General features: G+C 50.5%; 1 protein-coding gene across 3 annotated transcripts in view; it reads left to right on the forward strand.

Moving 5' to 3' along the window:
- The first annotated feature begins 389 nt into the window (after window positions 1-389).
- PBX1 (PBX homeobox 1) overlaps window positions 390-20,638 on the forward strand; it is a 130,136-nt gene continuing 109,887 nt past the window's right edge. For all 3 annotated transcript variants that reach the window (XM_039730172.1, XM_039730173.1, XM_039730174.1), the window contains exons 1-2: window positions 390-825; window positions 3,325-3,398. In XM_039730172.1, coding sequence (XP_039586106.1) covers window positions 635-825; window positions 3,325-3,398 — 265 coding nt within the window. In that variant the 5' untranslated portion in view covers window positions 390-634. The remainder of the gene's footprint in view (window positions 826-3,324; window positions 3,399-20,638) is intronic.

Below are 20,638 nucleotides of genomic sequence, written 5' to 3' on the forward strand. Positions count from 1 at the left end.
GGGCCGGCCCTCCCGCCGCCGCCGCCGCCAATGGGGCCGGGGGGGCGGGCGGCGCCGCTGCCCCTTCCTCCCCCCGCCCCCGGGCTCCTCCGTGCCAGTTTGAGGAGTCCGGAGCCGAACAAAAGCAGGCGGCGAGGGCCGGAGCGGTGCGCGCAGGCCCGGCGCAGGGGGGGCCCAGCCAGCCCCGAACGCGGCCCCAGGGTGGGGGAAAGTTTGGAGCCCTCCCCCGGTGCGCGGGGGCTCCGCCGCGTTCCGGCCGCGGTAGCTCCGGCGCTGCCATCGCGGGCGGCCGCCCCGCCGCGGCCAGCGCTGCCGCCATACATTGAAAAGTATTTTAAAGGGATTTTTTCCCCTTTCTTTTTTCTCTCTTTTTTTTTTTCCCTCCCCCCCCCCCTTTCATTTTTCTCCTCCTCCTCTTCCTCCCCGCCGCGGAGCCGGGCGCCAGCGTGAAGGATAAATAAAAAGCGAAGAGGAAGAGGCTGGGGAGGAGGAGGAGGAGGAAGAAGGGGGGGGAGGAAAGAAGAAGAAGAAAGCGAGCAAGAAAAGAAAGCGAGGAGCCAGGCGGCCAGCCCAGCCGCGCCGCTCCCGGCAGCCAGGGCAGGAGGCGGCGGCGGAGCGGGGCCGGCGGCCGGCGATGGATGACCAGCCGCGGCTGATGCACACGCACAGCGGGGTGGGGATGCCGGGGCACCCGGGCCTGTCCCAGCACATGCAGGATGGACCAGGCGGGGCGGAGGGGGAGGCAGGCAGGAAGCAGGACATCGGAGACATCTTACAGCAGATCATGACCATCACGGACCAGAGTTTGGACGAGGCGCAGGCCAGGTGAGAGCGGCGGGGAGCGGCGGGGGGCAGGTGCCGGGAAGTTTCCCCCGCGCCCCGGCCCGGCCTTTGTTGTCCGGCGGGGGGAGCGCGCCCGGCCGCGGGAGCATCGGGGGACGGGGGTGCCGCTGCTCCTGCTGCGGGGAAATGTGCCGAGGGAGGAAGGGGAAAAGAAAGGGGACCGGGTAATACCCCCCCCCACCCCCGTTTATTATTTCCCATCTTTCTCCCACCTCCCAACTTGGAGGGGTCGCCGCGCCCGCAGCCTCCCCCTCCCTCCATCCACAGACTGGGCCTGGCTTTTCCCAGCCTTTTTGGGGTGGGGGGATTAACTGCGGAGGGCGGTCATGGCTGGGGCTCCGCTCCGGGCTCCTCCGAAAGAGCCACGAAGTGCTGCCCCGCTTTTAGGGCTGCTAATAATGTTCTTTCTTAGGCCCACGTAGTGGTGTTATTTTTTCAGCGCGTTTCTGCGCTTTGAGGATGCTCATAGAAGCTTTGCCTTTTTTATTTTTTTCCCCCGTTAATTGCAGATGTATTTAAAAAGGAAAAAAATAAGGCTATAAGAGCCGGTATCTGAATTGCCCTGCGCTTCGGGGAGTGCAAACCTAATGCGCACCTTCAAAGGCACTACCAAAAGTTCAGGGAGGGGAGGAAAAAAAAACCACCTCAAATGAAGGGATTGGAACAAAAAAGTTGCCCTGCATTGCCTGGGTTACACTTGATATTTCTTCTGGGCTGCAAAGCTGCTTGGTGTGTTGTCCTTCCTCCTGATATTTATGCCCCGAGTTGAAGCAGATTGCTAGAATACATTGTTCCTGGAAAAACGCACCGCACAGCCCCAAAACTCGCTTAAGAACTTGCAGAGGGATAAAAGTGCCCCAAACCTCAGCTTCCATTCTCCTTGCCTCCCCAGATTCTTTAGAGTTCCAGCTTACCAAAAAGGCTCGTTGTAGGGTTGATCTTATTCATTTTCTTATGTTCTTGCAGGGGCAGAGTAGCTGTGAGGAGGAGGAGGAGGAAATCATTCACTTTCTCCCCGGCCAGACTCGGGGCAGTGAGGGGCTCTTCCTTTGGAAAGTTGCAGGAATCGTGTGTGTTCCTGCCTGGATAATTTAGTGTAGTTAATCAAATCAATAAAACCAAAGCAGAGCAGAGCTAGGGGAAGGCTTTATGGGTTTGCCTTGCTGGTCTATTTCAGCTGCTTCCTCACAGTGCTTCTTTTTCTTTTTTTTTTTTTTTTTTGTAAATTATTGTTATTATTTTTAATTCCGAGCTGGCAAACATGGTCTATTTATCAATAACACTTGGCTTTGCATTTCCTCCTTCCGTCCTACTACTGCACGGTTGTTTTGCTGCCTCTTTTTTTTTGTTTGTTTTTTCTTCTTTTTTTTTTTTTTTTTTCCTAAATTAAGTTTTTGGAAGATGCAAAGTGCCAGCATTATTTGTAAGAGGGCCCTCACAGCGTATGTACGTGATTTGCGTATACCCAAATGTCTGCACCCATCTGGGTATGCTGATAAGGGAACGCTGTGGTTCTGCAAGGGTATATACCTTTGAGATTCTTCATCAGATATATAAATCTTTTTAGCATGTTGTGGGTGGTGGGGTAAGTAGTGTGAATGTTTGCCAGATGTTCACATCATCTTTCGCGTGTAATTTTGGTTGGTAAACAGAAATCCCCGTAACCGGCGCCGGATAGCAACAGCCCTGTGTGCAACTGAACCCTTGGCTAAATCACCCTCTGGCTCAAGAGAAAAAATTAAATCACGCTGATTCTTTGCCTCAGAGGGCGCGTGGTGGGTTTTAAAACCAGCCAATTAAAGCGCCCCCTCCCCAAAGTCTCTCCTCAAAACCCACAGGAGAACGGTCAGCTCTGGAATAACAGCAGCCGAAAGGAGCAGCGTTGAATAGCATTCCCTCCCCTTCCCAGAAGCAGACGGCTGTGATTTCCTAATGTGTTTACTGTCCCTATTGTAAAGAATTAAATTTTAACACCTGCAAATAAGCTGGATGTAAGTAGCATGGAGGCAGAGGAATGGGGTTCTCTCTCCATGTGTCCTACTGTGCTCCACGTTGGGCGCTGAAATTTCCTGAATTGACAGCTCTAAGCAGGGGATGTTTCCAGCACTGGGGCAAGGAGGAGTTTATTGCCCCTGTGCCTCACAAATAAAGCAGATGGCCTGGTGTAGTGTTGGAGGTGGAGGCCAGGGAGAGCCCAGTGCTGTCTATTGAACAAGACAGTTGATCCAGCTTGGCTCCCAAAAGCTGCTGGCTCTGCCGTGGAGCATCGCCTGCCTCGCGCCGGCCGTGGAGCTGCTCGGTGGCAAAGGCGCTTTTCATTCCTAAACTGGTGGCATTCACCTCCCCTGCCTTGGGTAGGTGGCTGTTTGCAGCTCTGGGTGCTCAAAGCTGCCCTCGCTACGCCAGCCAGCGTGAATTTGGAAAGTTGTTCCTCATGGTGACATCCTGAGCTCACCCTCCCCTCTTTTCTTTTCTCTCCAGGAAACATGCTTTAAACTGCCACAGGATGAAGCCAGCGCTTTTTAATGTCTTGTGTGAAATCAAAGAAAAAACAGGTAGGAAATCAGTGCTGTTGGTTCTGTATTGTTTTTGTTCTTCGGGGATTTTATTCCTTAAGTTTGTGTCCCCCCCCCACCCCAATGCAGTGGTATTTAAGTGGGGAGAAATAACTCGTTGGTATTTAATCCTTCTGGCAGTGGACTTGCATGATGTGGTTTGTGTCTAGAAGAGAAAATATCGTGGTTTAATTTCTATTGTATAGCCTTTCTTTATTTATTGCTTTTTCTGGGGAGAAAAAAAAAATCAACCCCCTTGTAATTTCTGTCTTGCTCTAGTTTCTTTAAGACATGGCACTGCTTAAAAAACAAAATAAAATGCGAATGCAGAGTGGGTGTGTGGGGGAATAATCCAAACAAAATGAAACTATGCAGTTTTATTACCATTAGTATTCAGGTAAACACAAAGGTTTCTTACTTTTTTTTTAAAGAAAGAGTTGAAATGCTCTTGTCTGCCAATCATCCAGGCTAGCTCGTGTAAGAGCGAGTTGTCAGTCCCCTTTAGTGAAAGCAATATATTAGATTGTTAGTTACTTTAGGGTACTGTTGTTTTATGGCATGGGGTGTTCTCAGACTTCTTTAGAAGCTAATGGCATGAGAGCGTTGGTTCTGCTGTTTCCCACTTTCCAGACCTCCTACCATGTACTAACACACTTATAACACATCCCAGGGGGGCATTTAAATTTTAAAAGCAACAATTAAAAAATAGCAGTCATCAATCAAGGGTGATCTTAAACAACAGATGCTCAGGGAAGGACATTTAGCAACATGCACCACTTATTTATGTATTTGTTGGAATCTGTCCTTTTTTTTTTAATAGAAATGTAAAAAAAAAAAAAAGTGGGGGGAGTGATGGAAATGTGGGGGGTGGTTAATCTCTCCTGTTGGCGTTCTGAGCTGACCAGAGTTGATCTGTGGGCTTTCCCGTGCCGCCGTAGCTGCCTTGTTTTAGCACGCTGCAAAGTACTTGACTTTTCCCCCCCTTCCCCCCTCTTTACAACAAGGACTGAAACAGTCAATAATTCATATCTAAGCCATATAAGCAAGGGCATGACATGAATGAAAGTGACAATAAATATGATTGCACACCCAGTTGATATACATTGATAGTTACACATAAAAGGGGAGCAGCTTTCAGAAACCTGAACTGGCTCTTATATTTTTTTTTCCATTCTTAAATATATATATATATATATATATCTAAAACCACCCAGCATGAGCAGCTGATTGAAAATACAATTACTTGACTCCTGCAATATATATAAAATGACTAAGAGGGCCCTTTGTTAAGCGTTGTTTGTGCAGCGTGTAGCCCAGACAAAGCACCTACCGATGGCATTCGGCTCTCCCGAGTCCTCCCGGCTGCGGGGCCGCCTCTGACCTTCCCGAGGAGTCCTTCCCTACACACTTCCCATAAGAACCAGCAGCGGGTTTGGTATGGGAACCTCCGAACTCTTATGCTGTAATGTGAGAGAGTCTGTGTAGAGAGGTTCAGGATTTTACAGCGTTCCCCCATGCGCCTCCACAAAAAAAGGGAGCTGCCGAGTTCCTTTCCCTCTTCTCTCTTTCTTCTTTAATTTTGTGTCCGTTTTTGCCTGTCTCTTCTCTAAGTGTATTTGGTGCTCCATATGTTGCTTGTGCAGGGACACTTTTTGGCTGGGATAACTGTTTAATCCCAGCTCAGCTTCGCTCTCAGCGCAGTGGCAAAGTTAGGGAGCAAGAAATCTGCTGGGACCAAACTTAGTGGGGAAAGCCAGGTGAGCTCAGGGATGCTGAGAGGTCCCAGTGAGCTGAGGAGGGATGAGGAACTGTGCATAGCCACAGTGACAGGGTGTGATAATTCCTGTCTGCTAAGGAAAAATGGAAAGAGATGGTAGCGGACGAAGAATGCTGCTGGAAATAAGGATATTCAGGTGTGACCTGGGGCTGTTTTACATTTTTATAAATGCTGTTTGTTGGTGTTGTGCCTGGATTACTTGGCTTACGGGGCTGTGCTGTGGAGGCCTCCAAAGAGGTTGACTCGAGATGGCTTTTGGAGCGTTATCTACCCTTGGATATGTTTTCGGTGAATTCTTTCACTTTGCGAATTCAAAGACCTCCTCCCCTCTCCACCCCATCTGCGTCCCCAAAAGTCACACTTCGTAAGAAAGCAAACAGCCAGATGGTTTCGGTTTATTTTTATTATTTTTTTTAATTATTGCTTTGTGGGCCCAATGCTAGGAGGAAGTTTGCCTTGTTTTTTCTGGGGCCGAGGGTACCGCCTGCCTCTGTTTGCTTACCCCTTCCTTGCGGGCAGCGGTGTGAAAGTTGAGCCAACTTCTCGCTTCCCACTTTCCATTTAGCTTCCCAGATTTTTGCATGTGTGGCGCTTGAAATCCTGGTGATTGTTTGTGGTCACTGGTGGGTGTTTGAAAGTGCGTGCGTACATCTTCCCCCCGGCGTTATGATGTGCAGAAATGTGCGTTCGGTTACCCCGCTGCCTGATTTAAGTGACTCCAGAGCCTTACAGAGACTTTACCACCATCTCTCGCAACATTATGGCTACTATTTCATAGTGTTAACCTTGTCTTGAGCAAACCCAAAGTGTCCATAAAGTCCTTACAAAAACAGGTCATCTCTACTGGCCAAAGAGTCACCTTTTGCATTTGGGCTCTTCAGTTATTTTTAAGTGTTTGTTATCACTTAAAAAAATTATAATGATTAAAAAAAAAAGCTCAGGGGGTTGCCTTTTGTCTGCAGACCTTTGGGGTGATATCTGTTTAAAAGTAATAAAAGTTGAGAGGTCTGATCCAGGCAGGAGTATTAGGGAAAGGAAAAAAATTGCTGCTTAAATATACATCGAAGTTGTCGGCGTTCATTTGGTGTGTTTTCACTTGCTGTTGGTCGCTTTGTTGCGAGGGAAGGGGCAGGACTGCCTTCAAATGGCTGGCTGGCTTTTTGGAATAATAATTATGGAAATGGGAGGCATTGTTGTCCTAAATACAATTGATTCCTCTATCAATAGGGATTGAAATCGGAAATTGCATTCCTGATTTATAAAAAGTTTGAAGGCAGGGGTAGGGTCTCTGTCTTTATGGCTGTTTATTTTTTTTCCCCTTGTTTTTTTCCCCTCTCTCTTGGTATGTTTTTTTTTAAGCTGTTCTCTGCATGAGCAGAATAGCTAAGCAGAAGAATCAGGCAAGGCGTACGCAGACGTGGGGTCCTTGGATGGCAAACTGGAAAATATCTGCTGTCAAAATGCAGCAGCATCTATTTCAGCTGTGAGCCTTTCCCAACTCCCATCTCGTTCAGCGGGGACCGGTGGGGAGAGGCTGAGCACAGGATATATGACCATTTAATCTGATTCCTCCTCCTTAAGAGCTTTTCCCATCGTTTCACTTTCTCCACTCATTTGGGGGAGGTGAGGGCATCGGGCAAATTCTACTTCTTAAGAAGACCCTGACTTTGCATTTGAAATCCCACAATTTATATTTTCTCACCCTCCTCTCCCTCCTGTGTTGAAGGAATTCAGGATTAAAAGAAAAATGTACATAGCACCAATGGGGGGGATTTACAAAGTGGAATATTTATAGACAGCACTGATTAGCCGTGCAATTGTTGTTGAATAATGGGTTTGTTGTCTTTTTTTTTTTTTTTTTTAATTTTAGAGCATAATAGCTATATAAGGTGCCTCTTAGCTACCTTTCCCTGTGCATTATCTTCACCAAACTTAACTCAAATCAGATCTTTGGAGGAGGTAGGATTTTTCCCCTTCTTCTCTTCCTTAACACCCCTTTGTTCTCTCCAGCTCTGTGTTCAATTAACACCCCCATCGCAGAACTGTAGTCTTTTTTTTTTTTTAATGTCTGTTACTGTATTTCACTTCTGACACCTCTCTTATTATTCCTGCCTGCTATTTCTCTTTAATATAGCAATTATGATATGGGGTTTCTTTTTCTTCCTCCCTCCCTTCCCTCTTTTCCCCACGCCCCCAAGTAAAACCCCACCAGGAGCAGCATGGGGAGAAGAGGGGCAGATGTGGTGTGTGCAGTGCTGGGGTTTTTGGGTTTTTGGGGTGTGGGGCAGAGCTTTAACAGGGGTACACTGGCAAGCCCAGCACCCCTTGGGTCAAGCATTCCTCCCAGCAGGATGGGGCAGCTTGCTTTCCTTCCCCCCAGCCCTTCCCCAGGGTATCAAATCCTGCCCTCCTCCTTATCCTGCATTTCCACTGAGGAGGTTTCCCAAGGCGCAGGAGAGAGTTCAAAACCCCGATTTGAATTTCAATGCAATTCTTGCACCTAAGGCATCATTCTGCTGCTTGGAAAGAAAGCTCATCAGGAAAGTGCTCGGTCCTCCAGCCCTGCAGGATCCGGGTCCCCCTCAGCTTGCTGAGCTTTGGGCAGGTCCAGCCCTTGCCTGGCTGCTCTCCCTCCTGCCCCTCAAAGGGGAGGAAGCCTTTGCTTTGATATTTGTTATTACTGATTTTTTTTTTTTCCCTTCTAGTTGAAAGGCTTTGAAGGCAAAAGTGATGTTTCTCCGTGCCAAGCAGAGTCTGCAGGGTCCCTGGTGTGGCTGCCCTGGGGGGAAGTGAAACATTTTGGGAGAGCAGGGCCTCCAGTCCGATCCACACTGCCTGAGGAAGCCTTGCTATAACTCACAATTAAATTGCTTCCAGAAACCTGATGTTTTCAAGGGAAAGAAGGGGAGGGAATGTGCAAGGGACTGGAAGATAGGGATGGTTTGGTAGACCTTGTCATGGTGGAGGAGTGGCTACCTCTGGGACTGGAAACCCGTTATCCTGATGGGAGGTGGGACGTGTCCCAGTAGGTCCTGGCAGCTGGAAGGAGCAGGGTCTTCAGGGCTGGACCTGTCTCTAAAACAAGTTTGTTTTCTGGGCTTTTATCTTCCAGTATGGTGGTGTCCATCAGGGATCTGCTGGGGATGGGTGGCTTTGGAGGAGCGTGCTTGCGGGCAGGCCTCTCTTTTTTACTTTTAATTTCATATTTTCTTCTTCTCCCCTGGTAGCATGTGGTTGGAGCTCTTTGAATGGAGCAGGCTTAATTAGTTTAATCAAAATTGGCCTCCTGCAATCCTCCAGGGGAGGAGGTGGGAAGAACAGGGCTGCCAGTGGGCTCTTCTTCCCACCTCCTCTCCCTCAGCCCTGCCATCAAAGCAGAGAAACCAGGCCTGGCTCTGGCATAGCATTCCCACTCCTGGGGGACTCACCATGATTTGGGGTGTACAGGAGCAAACCTGTTTGCTTTTTATTTCAAGATGCCTGATGTTGAGCAAACTTTGTGATGGCAGCAGAGCAGGAAGATGCTCTTGGAGGGTCTGCTGTGTCCTGTTGCTCCCAGCCCTGTCTGTTTTTTTCCTGGGATGAGCCAGTCTTCCAGCTCTTGATCCCCATGTTCCCAGGTTTCCAAGCCTTTGCTTGCACTGGCCTCCCAGGTTTTGGGTGGCTTTGGGTCCAGGGAAGGAGGGTTCCTGGAAGCAGCCCACTCTTTAGGTGATCCCTGCTGACAGCATTGAACGAGGCACGGAGAAGAACAAATCTGTCTTCACTATTAATGCGTGCTGGAAAAATACCTGTATTAACCAGATGTGGGCATAAATAGCAGCTAACCAGAGCATTCTCTTCCATAAATGTTGGGTGTTTTCCCTTTTCCCTCCAGTCCATCTCCCCTCACCTCTGCATGATCCTGGCAGCAGTCAGTTTGTGGGTGAGTCCGGGGAAAGAGATCCTGTTATTTGGCCTTGTAGCTCCAAATGAGAAACTCAGAAGATCTTTCAGGCCTAAATTTCTCCTGGGAAAAGTGGTTCAAGTTCCCTTATTTGAGACCTGCAGAGGGATTTCCTCCTTGGAGTGCTGAGTGTCTGCAAGCAGAGCTTTTCTAAATGCTCTCAAATGTGAGATTTATTCTTGTTAGCAGGGCTCGTGCTGGCCCTGGTTTGAGGGCAGCGGTTGTAAACAAAACACTGAGAAACTCTGAGACAATTTCATCATGGTTTGTTTTTTTTTTTCCCCCGTCACAAGGAAATTACTGCATGCAGCAATCCTTGAGGGGAGTAGGGTGGTGGTTTAAACATAAATGGGTTTGTTTGCAGTGAGATATAGTAGGCTGTGCTGCTGGTGGTGCTTCTGCTGAATCAGAGCTGTGGATTTTGGCAGGGAGAAGGGAGGAAGACGGGATTCCTCATCTGCCTTTGGTTCGGCACCTTATTCCCCAGTTTCTCCTTTAATCTTGGAACTGCTGCCTTCTCTGCTAATGAAGCTCTGCAGAGGGTTTCGTGATCTCTTGGAAATCTGCTGAGAAACATTTTACTGCTACCTTTTTTTCTTTCTTGTGCTTGGAGTTGGGGTGCTTTGGGAGACAGGAGAAGCCCGTCTTGTCTGCCCTGTGCACAGAGGGGTGGTTTGCAGTTCATGCAAAATATGAGGAGCCCCATAGGAGCAGGGGGTAGTTTTCCCCTGAAGATGTGATATTATCTATTTCCCACCTATTTTATTATTTGTAATTTTTTTTTCTTACTGCTTTGCATTCCCATGGCAGTGAGTTTCTCTTGGTAACACGTTTAGCTTTGGGAGTTGCTGTGGGGAAGGTGGGCTACACAAAACTGGCTCCATGGCCCCCAGAGCAGGATGCCCACACTTTTGGGCTGAGTCTTCAGGCGTTTGGGTGCCGTGCAGGGAGAAGTGATGCTCCCTTGTGCTGCAGGGATGTGCCCTGTACAGCGCCTAGCTCAGGGGGACTCCGTGCTGGGTCAGGGTTTGGAAGGAGGTAATGTGATTTACAGCAATGGATCTGGTTAATAATCTCCAGCAGCTTCTGTATACTCAGGGGCTGCTCGTATTCCCAGCCAGGTGTTTGCAGACCAGATCAATATGGCCCTATTTGCATGGGGCTGTCTGTAATCTAATAAACCAACCTCAATCTGCATCCTTTGCTTTCCCCAAGCATCCATCGGGTCCCGGTCTGGTGAGTGTTCCCTGTGCTGGGAGAAGGTGTTTGTGAGCACTGCCTGGCTCCTGGGCTGCCAGCCTGGGGTCACACATGGCAGCCCAAGGCTGCACCCTCTGCCAGAGCCCGGGCTGTGTGATTTTTGGGTGTGTTGGATGGGTGTAGGTGCTGTGTGGTGCTTTGCAGATGACCACCTCTCCAGTGTGCCCCCGAGGCATCAATATTGGGGTTTTTTTTTGTAAAATTCACATTTCCTTTGAGGAGCATCTGCTGGGAACTCCCTTGGAAACCAAAGCTGATGGTTTTGTGGGCTGGGTGGTCGGCAGCTTCTGCTCAAAACTGCCTTGGAGGTGCTGCATCCCCTGGTGACTTAGAAAATCCAGGGTGGCGGGTGCTATAGGGATAAATTACAGAAAGCTGTGGCCTGAGGAGGCTGTGGACTGAATACATTAGTGTGTGTTGTCAGGCTGGGCTCAGGAGGGACTCAGGTGATGCTTTCTCCCAGTGCTGGGAATCGCTTGGCCTGGAATTATTGATTTGCAACTGTGTCAAGTGAAAAAAAAAAGGCATAATAATATCTCTTGGCCTTGTGTTTGTGAGCTGTGCCCCTGTATGGCGTATGTGTGTGTGTATATATATATTTTTATTTTTTTTTTTGAGCTGGAACAGAAAGCCACTTCTCCTGGCTCCTTTTCCTGGTGGGGAAGGCAAGGCAGCCAGGGAATGGGCAGCCCAGTGGAGGGTTTGGCTGCCAGGGAAGCCGTGCCTGCCGAGGAGCAGAGTGCTGCTGGTGATGCTCTGCGTTTTGGGGAGGCTGCCACCACAGATAATAGAAATCCCCTGTGACACCTTGAGGGAGCTGTACATTGCCACTGTCCCCTCCCTTCCCAGCCTTTTATTTATAGGAGAAACCTTACCCAAAATAGCTTTTTTGCTTGCCCTAAGCTGATGGGCTCTTTCCAGCCCCCTCCACCCTTTTTTTCCCCTTAAATCTACTGATAAATGGAAAACCCTCGGAAGAGCCAGTGCTGTGAGCAGCTGCTCTAATCTAAAATGATAACTTTGCCATTTTACTTCAGCCTTGCTGAAAAACGAGCAGAGCTGCCTTTGCAAGTGGGATCAGCCTGTTTAAATGCTGGTGCTCGGATTTTTGTTTCTCACCCAAGTAGAAGCCTGGAAACTCAGTTCATCATTTCCACGTCCCATTTTTGGTTTCGCACAACCTGGCTGGCCTGCCCATCCTCGTTACCAGAAGAGGAAAATCAAGTTTCTCTCCTGGTTGGATAACATTTTGAAATTCCAGAGTGATGTCGATTAGCAGAATTAGCAGTGGCAGGTTACCCAGCAAAAATACCCTTCCAGTTGTGAAGTGTTCCTTGCTGGTTGCTGCTTCTTTCCCAACTCCAGCCGTCCCAATCCCAGCCATGTCTCCACAGCATGGGGATTTTTCTCTCTTTAACTCAGTGCAGTTGTTTCCTTTTGACATTTGATATTTACAAGGCTGGAGCCAAACTGAAAGTGAATCTGCCCATAACTCTACTAAATGTGCCTTTCTAATTTCAACATTAATGTTTCAAAACCCAAGCTGCTGGTGGGTGTACCTTTGCTTGTTTACACACATCTTTTTTTATTTTTTTCCTTGTGCTGTGATTCTCTGGTGGAACATTAGGAATGATACAATACCTGGAGCTTCTGCATGGATTGGTCTCTGGCTTTCAGCTGTAAATTTGGCTTTTAACCCCTAAGTCTCTAATTTTAAAATGTTGCAAGTGTTTTAGGTTAGCATTTTTTTGTTTGGGAGGAGCCTGCTTATATGCAAAATTATTATTGTAATATCTGACTCATTACAATAATATTGCAAGAATTTTCAATAATATGATTGATTGCAATATTGCAATAAATTGCAAAAATATTATTTCAAATACTGCGATAACGTGATGAATTTGCAATACTCTGATTATTGCAAATCTCTAGACAAAAGGCTAGAGATTGCAGTTCACAGGGTAAAAGGAATTAGCTGGAAAGAGCTGTGGCTGTCAATCCTGACTTGATAGCACAGGACACAGCCCTTCCCCCGGCAGGTTTAGCGTGAAGCTGGTGCTTTCCAGAAGAGCGCTTGTTCACATTTAGGAAAGTTACAGGCAGTGGGACATGCTGCACTGGTTGGAAGTGTGTTTTGAGGGGTTTTTGACCTTTGCTTTGAAGGGGTCACCTCTTTATTTCTGATACAGATTCACGAGGGTGCAGCGTGGTGCTGTGCATGTGCCTGCAGAGAGCGAGGAGCCGCTCCCGGAGCGGTTGCGTGTTTGGGGGGAGCAGGTGGCAGGAATGGTGTTTTCACTGAATGTATTATTCCCCTGGAAAATCCTGGCTGTTAGATCTGGTCAGCAGATGTGAAGTGTCGATCGGTATCGGTGCTGGGAAGGGACTTGCAATACACTTTGCTAATGGAGAAGAACCTGAGGAGCAATGCCCTGATTTACGCTTTCGGCGATGTGAAATGAAACCGGCTGAAGCGCTTTGCTCGGCGAGCTCTTAGCAGACCACTTCTTCCTCCCTACTTCATGCAGATTTTTCCAAAGAGGCTGTTTCTTGGCTCCGTTGCTGCATGGACAGAGGTGGCTGGGAGGCATGGACCCCTTAAATGCATCTGGAGGCACAAAGCATCCAGCATGGGGAGCAGGGAGCAAGCAGCGCCTGCTGTAGCTCGCTCCAAAGCCCCGGTGCAATTCTGTCCCCAAGTGGCTGAAAAGGTCATTTAGCGTAAGAGCAAACGTTTATTTTTTTCATTCCCTCAAATAGTCAAATTAGCATCCCTCCTCTGCCACAGGAGCTGCTGGAGGGGGCATCCTGAGAAGGATTATAGGTAGGAGCGCCTGGGCCTGGGCTGTTCCTCTCCCGAAGGTCCCCGGCTGCTATTTGCACATCCCAGTGTCTGACTGCGGCTGGCATTTCCCCCGTTTGCTGGAATTTACTTTCTGCCTGGCGAGGGCATTGGGTAACATTTGCACACCTGGGCTGCTTAAGCTGCGGAGGGGCTGGGGGGATGTGTTGGAGAAGGTCAGGGGTCTCTGCTTTCCTTATGGGCAGGAGGGAGCAGGGAGAGCAGCTGCTGGTGCTGTGTCCTCTCCAGAGGCAGCAAGCAGGAGGGGAAAATGGTGTCGTGTAGTGTCGGGATACCTGTGCAACCATCTGCACCTGCTCTGATGTTGGGTGGATGCAGGCTTGGCCCTGGCTCTCATGAGCTCAGACCCTGCTGGGTTTCCTCTTGTGGATGGATTGGTTGGGCAGTGGGTGCCTGGTTGGTTTTTATTGTGATGGAGGGGGTTGTGTTTCCTTTTGGATGGGATTGCAGTGCATGTCTGGCAGGTGCACAGCCTGGGGTGGGAGTTTTCCTCAGAAATAACTCTTCTGCATCCAGGTCTGGAAGGTCATGGGATCCTCACCTGTGGGCTCTTGAGGGTCAGGATGTGCATGCATGATGGCATGGCTGGAGGTTTAGAGAGACTATCCCAAGGGCAGACTGGAATTGTTTACTATGGAAAACTCACAAGAAGTATGGAAGGAGCTGAGGCAGAGCAGAGGGTGGTGGTAGAGCAAGTCCCTGGTCTTTCCACGTGTCCTGAGGCAAATCCACGTGGGTAGAAGGGCAGATTTTTATTTCCCTTTTTCCGGTATTTTTGGTTAGGCCTTGCAGATGTCCTTCTGCACAAGCAGCACATCCAGAGGTCTGAGAGCCAGGGGCCTGGACAGACAGTGAATTCCATGGTGCCACAGTGCTCCAAGACCCCGTTGGGAGCAGCGGGCACTGCTGGCAGAGCACGCCGGTGCTGCGGGCAAGGGCAGCCAGTGGACCTGCTGCATCATCCTGGGCTGGGACTGGGAAAGGAGCTGTGCAATTAGAAGAGGTCCCTGTGGTTTGTGTTTGAGAGGAGCTCCATTAGGGTAATTTTTAAACTGCTGTTTAATCAGAAGGCTGTCTGCTAATAGAGAGGAAAACACTGGGTGGGTCTGTGCTTGTGCTGCATCCTCTCTTCCTGGTTCCTTTTGCTTTTTTTAAATTGCTTTTGCTTCACCCTTTGGGAATGCTACCCCAGAGGCACCCAGGTGCTCATCAGCACCGTTGGGTAGTGCTTTCCAAGGATTTTCTTGGCCTCTTGCCTGTTGTGTGTAGTTGTATCCTGCTGCCTTCCTCTTGCTGCATCTCCTGCCTGTGCACCGGTGCTGGGTCTGACCCTGGTCAGGGATTGCCCTTGCAGGTTCCTGAGGGAAGCCAGTCCTGATGGCTCCATGGAGGGCTCCTAAGAGTCAGCAAGGAGTGTGGAGAAGACCTGAACGAAGAACAAATGAGAACCATATAGAGACAAATGGGAATCAGATTTAGGAAGCAGACGAGACAACCCTTGGAAGGGGCAAGGGGGGATGTTTGCTTTAATCAGTCTCCTTGGGTTTCACGCAATAATAAAGCAGATTTGTTTTCTTTTCCCTTCTTTTCCCCAGCCCCCACTTTTTTCTTCTGTTTCCTCTCGCTGTTCTCAAAACAGCCTTGGACTCAGCAGCAGCAACATCTCCTTCCCAAGCTCCCACTTTCTGCACATAGGATTGCTGGCCAATCCAGTCAACATCCTGTCCATTTTTCCCCCCTCCTTCTGTCTGGTTCTCACTGGTGGGAACTTGTTGCCTTGAGACAGGCTACCTTGGCTGAGCTGCTGGGTAGCAGGTCCCTCCCACTGCCAGATGAACTTTTTGGACTTTCTGAAGCGAGCAGGAGAACAAATTCTTCCAAAAGGGCTGTGGTTTTCTGCATGGAGTCGATCTGCCCTGGCAGGCTCTGCTGTGTGCTTTAGAGGCAGTCCCCAGGGACTGGCCGTGCTTGGAGGAGATCAAAGTTTATCCATCAGAGGTCTTGGGCAATGCCTCTGAGATGTTTGAGTGACCTCTTCACATGTGCTCCTCTGGGATGTGGTGGTGGCTGCAAGGGAGGACCCTGCTTTCCAATCCTTCACAGGCAGGTTGGTTCCCTGAGAAATGTGCTGCGTTCCCCTTTTTCTTTCACTTTTCCCTGGTCATTGTCTTGGTGCAGAGCTGGTGGATCTTGGGAGGGCTGGGGCCGTGTGTAGCTGTGAGTCAGTGAAGCTGAGCCTTTGATCTGTTCCACTTTCTGCTTCTGGTGGTGAGTTATTACCTTCCCAAACAGAGAGGCCAGACTGGAGCTGGGATTAGTGGTTGCTGTGACCATCTCTGCAGCTCTCCTGTGCTGGGCACCACCGAAGGGATGAGATTTCACCCACCCTGGAAGGGAATGTGGGCTCTGCCTGGTGCTGTGGGCCTTCTTGGGGAGGTCTCACCAGTGCCTTCTGCTGGGCTGTGTTTGTTTTCCATAGAGCCTTCTTGTGCAGAACTGTTTTTCTATTTGCTGGTGTTTAAGTTGAGAGACAAGGCATCCGGGGTGATCTCCAGCATCTTTCAGTATATTGTTTTCAAGTGCTCTCCTGGGTTTTGTAACCCACATAGTCTTTTGTAGGATTCCCCATCCTGAAGAGTTCATTCACCCAGTCTGCTGGGATTTCCAGGGAAGGCTGGTGGTGAGCAGCCTCCAGTATATTCCTCAGATTCCCAACTCCTCTGCCTCAGGCAGAGACTGCCAGGGTGGCAGAGCTGGCGTTCCCAGCCAGCCCGTGGGGCTGGGAGTCCCCTCTGGTGTTCAGTGGGTGATGCTGGTGCAGCGTGGTGGGCTGGTTTGTCTGGGACACCCTTCACCCCAGCACTCAGCAGGTCCCTCATGAGTGCTGCAGAGTTGTCTGTGCAGTTGCAATCGTTTTCCTGCCTGGCTTGGCACATCTTGTGCCAATCAGTAATCCTCCACGGAGGCTGTGCCCCATGCCAGGGCAGGCACCGTGGCTGCTGGGCAAGAGCCATCAGGAGAAGGTGTGTGGTTGTTCTGCTGCCCAGGAGGGGCTGATTTACCTAATGTCTGCAAGACTACCACAGGGCTTTGCAGTTGCAAACTGGTTTGGCTTAGCTCTGAAAAGCAGAGTGAAGCAGAGGAGCCAGGTGTGCCCTGTGGTGGCTTTTCCAGGTCTCAGAGGTCGCCACGAGGGAAATCACTTCTGCCCCAATGCAGCCTGAGCCTCCTCCCTTGCTCAGAGCAGCAGAAATCGTGGTTGTAAGCCTTCACCCTGGTACGTGACTGTGCTGTAGGCACTGTTCTCTCTCAGCTCCTCCGGGTGGGTGCCAGGGGAACTCACGGGTGCTTTGGTGCCCTGGCCCTGGCTGCATCCCAAAACTCCCTGCTCTGCGCTGTATTTCATCTTCCCGTGCTTCCCAGAGAGGTCTGTGTGCAAAATACTTCATGTTGCTGCCAGCAAGCTTCCCTTTACCCGTGCCACGGTGGGACTTTTTGAAAAATTTTATTTTATTAGGAAATTCCCATTTGGTTGCTTTAAAAAGCAAGCCCTTGTGGCTGGCCCCTGGCCCGCCGCTAACAGATTTGTTTGAGAAAAGGCTGCGTTGGCATCCTGCTTTATTGAACATGCCTCCTGGGAAGGCGGTTTGAATATCCTTCTGTCTCCTCGGAGCAGGGAGCTCTCAGGACTGCCTGCCGCCATGGGGATGGGGAATGCTCTCCTCTCCCTTTCCCTCCCACCCCTTCCCCTTGTTCAAGCCTCCCTTTTCTTTTTTTTTTTTTCTTCCTTTTTTTTTTTTTGAGGAGAGAGAGCGCTGTGCACGGTGCGTCCCGCTCCATGCGGCTTTTCTCTTTCCCCACGGAGTTCATCCAAAGTTCGTATCCAGACGATGAACAAAGTAGCTCAGACCTTTTCCTGACTCCTCACCCTTTGTCCTCATCACTTAGTGACAGACAGGAATCAAATGCCACAGACAGGCTGACGGGACAGGGCTGTGTGAAAGTCCTTGGAGGAGGAGGAGTGGAGCAGTGCTGGCTAGATGGGGGACTCATGTTTAAACTCCTCTACCCCTCCCTGGGGAAAGACCAGAGCTACTTTTACTTTGGAGGGCAGAGGGGAGGTGCAATGTTATATATATATTTTTAATTTTTTTTCTGTAAGAAACCGGATAAATTTTTAGCCACAATAGACGCAGGGAAGGAGGACCGGATGGAGTTAGGCTCAGTGTTTAGCACTGGGTGTGCCTCCCGTTGGGAGCAGGGGAAGGAAGGGGCTACAGGCCATTATGGATCAGAGGAATGGAGGCTGCTGGCCTGCCTGCATCGCCTCTCTGCCCTAGGAGCAGCCCTGGCTTTGCCCTAGGGAGGAGGGGTGCGTGGTGCTGCAGCCTGACTGTTCTTAAAGGCTGGCTTGATCTTCATTTCCCCTGGCTTTGGAGCTCTCCTCTGGGTGCTGGGTGGTACCTGAGCAGGCAGGGAGCTGGGGTTTAGTGGGGACCTCCCTTTGTCCAGGCACCTGCCCAAGGTGGGCTTCTCCCTGCTGCCAAATCTGGGGAGGGATCAGAGCTGGCGTTCTGGGTGCTCTGGAGACTTGCTTTGGCCTGTCAGGAAAGGAAAGGAGCAATTTAGCCTGTTTGTTCGTTAGCACTTGTCTAACTCATTCGGCTGTCAGGACTGGGATGACTCCTGATAGGTGTATTTATCCCCCTTCCAGATGTCCTCCCCAGACTTCACCTTTTTTTTCTTTTTTAATGGAAAATAATGACAAGTCCCAGACAAGGAAAGGGTGGAAGCACCTCATGGCAGAGATTTTGTGGAGGCTTTTATAGAAGCTGGTTTGGCTGTAGCCCAGGTCTGGCAGAGTTTTGGAGGGTAGGGCTTCTAAGCATCCAGGGAGAGGAGGTCTCCACAAAACACGTGGTGACCCTTTGTTCAGGGGTGTTCCTCGTGAGGTGCTGTGATCCAGCAGACGTGCTGGTGCAGGGGCCACCCTCTTGTCAGGGAGATGTGAATGTCCCTTGCATAAACCAGCTCCGTGGCATGAGGCACGAGTTTGGGAGGGATGGGAAACACTGCTGTCAGAAAAGGACTTTGAAGGGACCATTTGCATTTGGTCCTTAAATCCTGGGAAGTGCTGTGGGGGAGAGGAGGTTCTCCTGAGTTCAGTTTGCTTGTGGAGAGAGACTGCTCGTGGCTTAAATGAACAAGGTTAACCTTGTCTTCCTGTGTTGCAGAGGAGAAACAAAACTGCTCAGCAAGCCCCAGGACTGTGTTCCCCAGGGAAGTGAGGCGACCACCTCCTCGCCCCAAGGCATAGCAGGCTGAGTCTTTATCCCAAGCCTGGCTGCAGCATTCCACATGCCTCTGGCTGCTCTCCTCAAGCCCACACTTGTGGGGGTCATCTTGGAGGCAGCAGGAAGGGGCCGGGGTGGTCCAGGGTTTGCCCTCTTTTGTTTGCTGATGTTGCAGAGCTTGCTGATCTGGGTCCTGGCCAGCGAGGCTGACTCACAGAAATCCTCTCACGAGTCTCCTACACCCTCCATTACCTGATCTGAGTGCTTCCTGGCGTGAAGGGAGCTGTGCATTTGTGCAGCTCGTGTCTGCCTCAGGCTGCTGTGGGCAGGGACCACAGCCTGGCTGGCCCTGTCACCCTCTGCACTGCTCGCTCCCATCAGCAGTGACCATCTCCCTGACCCCGCAGACAGTCCCTAGGTGTCTTTAGAGAGGCATTTGCTCTGCTTGAGAGGTCAAAGGAAAGACCTCCTTGCCCCTTTAGGATGGGGGTGTGTGTGTGTGAAGTGGTGTCTGCATACCTCTTAGTTGGTTTTTTTAGGGCTGCTGCCTTTCTGTTCATCAATGCAACAAGTCAGACCTAGAGGGAGTTTTTAGGATCCACAGGCTCCTTCCAGCATTCCCTATCTCTGGTAAATGGCTGTGGGTCAGCAGGAGGTGACCACAATCAAGTCAAAATTCCCACGTTTGGTGCCGCAGATGCTGCGGTCCCTGTTGAGCAAAGGCGGGTGTGATACACTTGCAAATCCCCTGGCTTGCAAGCTGGGCAGTCTCCTGGAGTTCCTGCCTTGCCAGTCGTGCTGTGAGGCTCTTTGCACACAGCTTTACCTTCTCAGGGAAGCGGCTGGGGCATGTTCCCATCTGAGGCTGTACCCCTGTGAGCTGCTTGGGTTGGCAAAGCGCTGCTCTTGCGTCAGGCTGGGCTGTGCCCAGTGAGCTTCTCATGCCTGTGGCAGGAGCATCGCTCAAAATAGTTCCATCTTGTGGCTCCTCTGGGGGCTTGGGGAGGTCTGTGGCTTTGTGGCTTGTTTGCATGTGCTACACGTGAGTTTCTGTCCCGTGGGTCCTGCTGAGTTGCAAGATTTGGGTGTTTGGTGGCTTTCTGGCCTGTGGCTGCTAAGCTGTGTGTGATGTTGTGCAAGTGGTTTGCATCTTGTGTGAAGTTTGCAGGCACTTTGTTGGGAGCTGGAGAGCAGAAAGGTGCTGATTTGGTACAGTCAGGGAGTCACATCCCCACTGAACCATAGAACAAACCTCTGTGTATTCCAGGGGGCAGCCTCACCTGGCTGCAGTGGCAGGGAGGCATTTTTGGGGTCTTGCAAGCCAAGAGAGACTCCCTGTTGTGTGACAGGGGCCATTGAGGGGCTTCACTTGACTGATCCCTCACAGAGAGGAGAGTCCTGGATGTCCCTGAGTGCTAGAGAAGTGGGAGCAGACTTGTGCAAGATCAGAAGCTGGAGAAGCAGTGCTCTCCCCTCTTGCAGTGAGGTTATGCCAGTGGTGGGGTGCACTCCTTTAGGATGGTGGCTGAGGTTTAGGTCTCCCCTAACCTGAGCTTCCCACTTGGGGGGCCTTGATGCAGCCTGTTGCTAAAGAGGAAAGTGATGTCCTGAAAATGCCCTCCTAGATGACTTAAGCACTGAGGTCTGAAAATGCCTTCCTAGGTGACTTAAACACTGCTGGTCAAAATTAGCCACTTGTTCGAGGCTCTCCCTTAGGCAGAAGTCTGCGTGCATGGGTACAGAATGAGATTTGGGGTATTGCAGGGGAGCACTGCTGTGTGCCTTGAAAGGTTCCCCGATCCCGTTGAGTGTGGCAGTGTGATGGGTGGCAGAGCCAGCCCCCAGCTGAGCTCCGTGTCCCCCTTGCCCGCTGTGTCCTTTGTCAGGCGGCCAGGGCCCCGCAGCCAGCCTCCCTCCAGTGCCAGCCATGCGGCGCTCGGGTCCTGGCCCCACTCCTCGCCTCTGCCCCAGCATTTATCAGCAACCTCCCTTCCCTCCCAGCCGCCAAATTCTTTCTCCGTGCCGTCATCCTCCAGCCAGAAGCTGCCCCATCCCACTCTCTCTCCCCGCCTCCCTCCGAAACCAGCCCAGAACTGCTAG

The sequence above is a fragment of the Passer montanus genome, unplaced genomic scaffold, assembly GCF_014805655.1.
Source record: "Passer montanus isolate IOZ18808 unplaced genomic scaffold, ASM1480565v1 scaffold71, whole genome shotgun sequence".
NCBI lineage: Eukaryota > Metazoa > Chordata > Aves > Passeriformes > Passeridae > Passer > Passer montanus.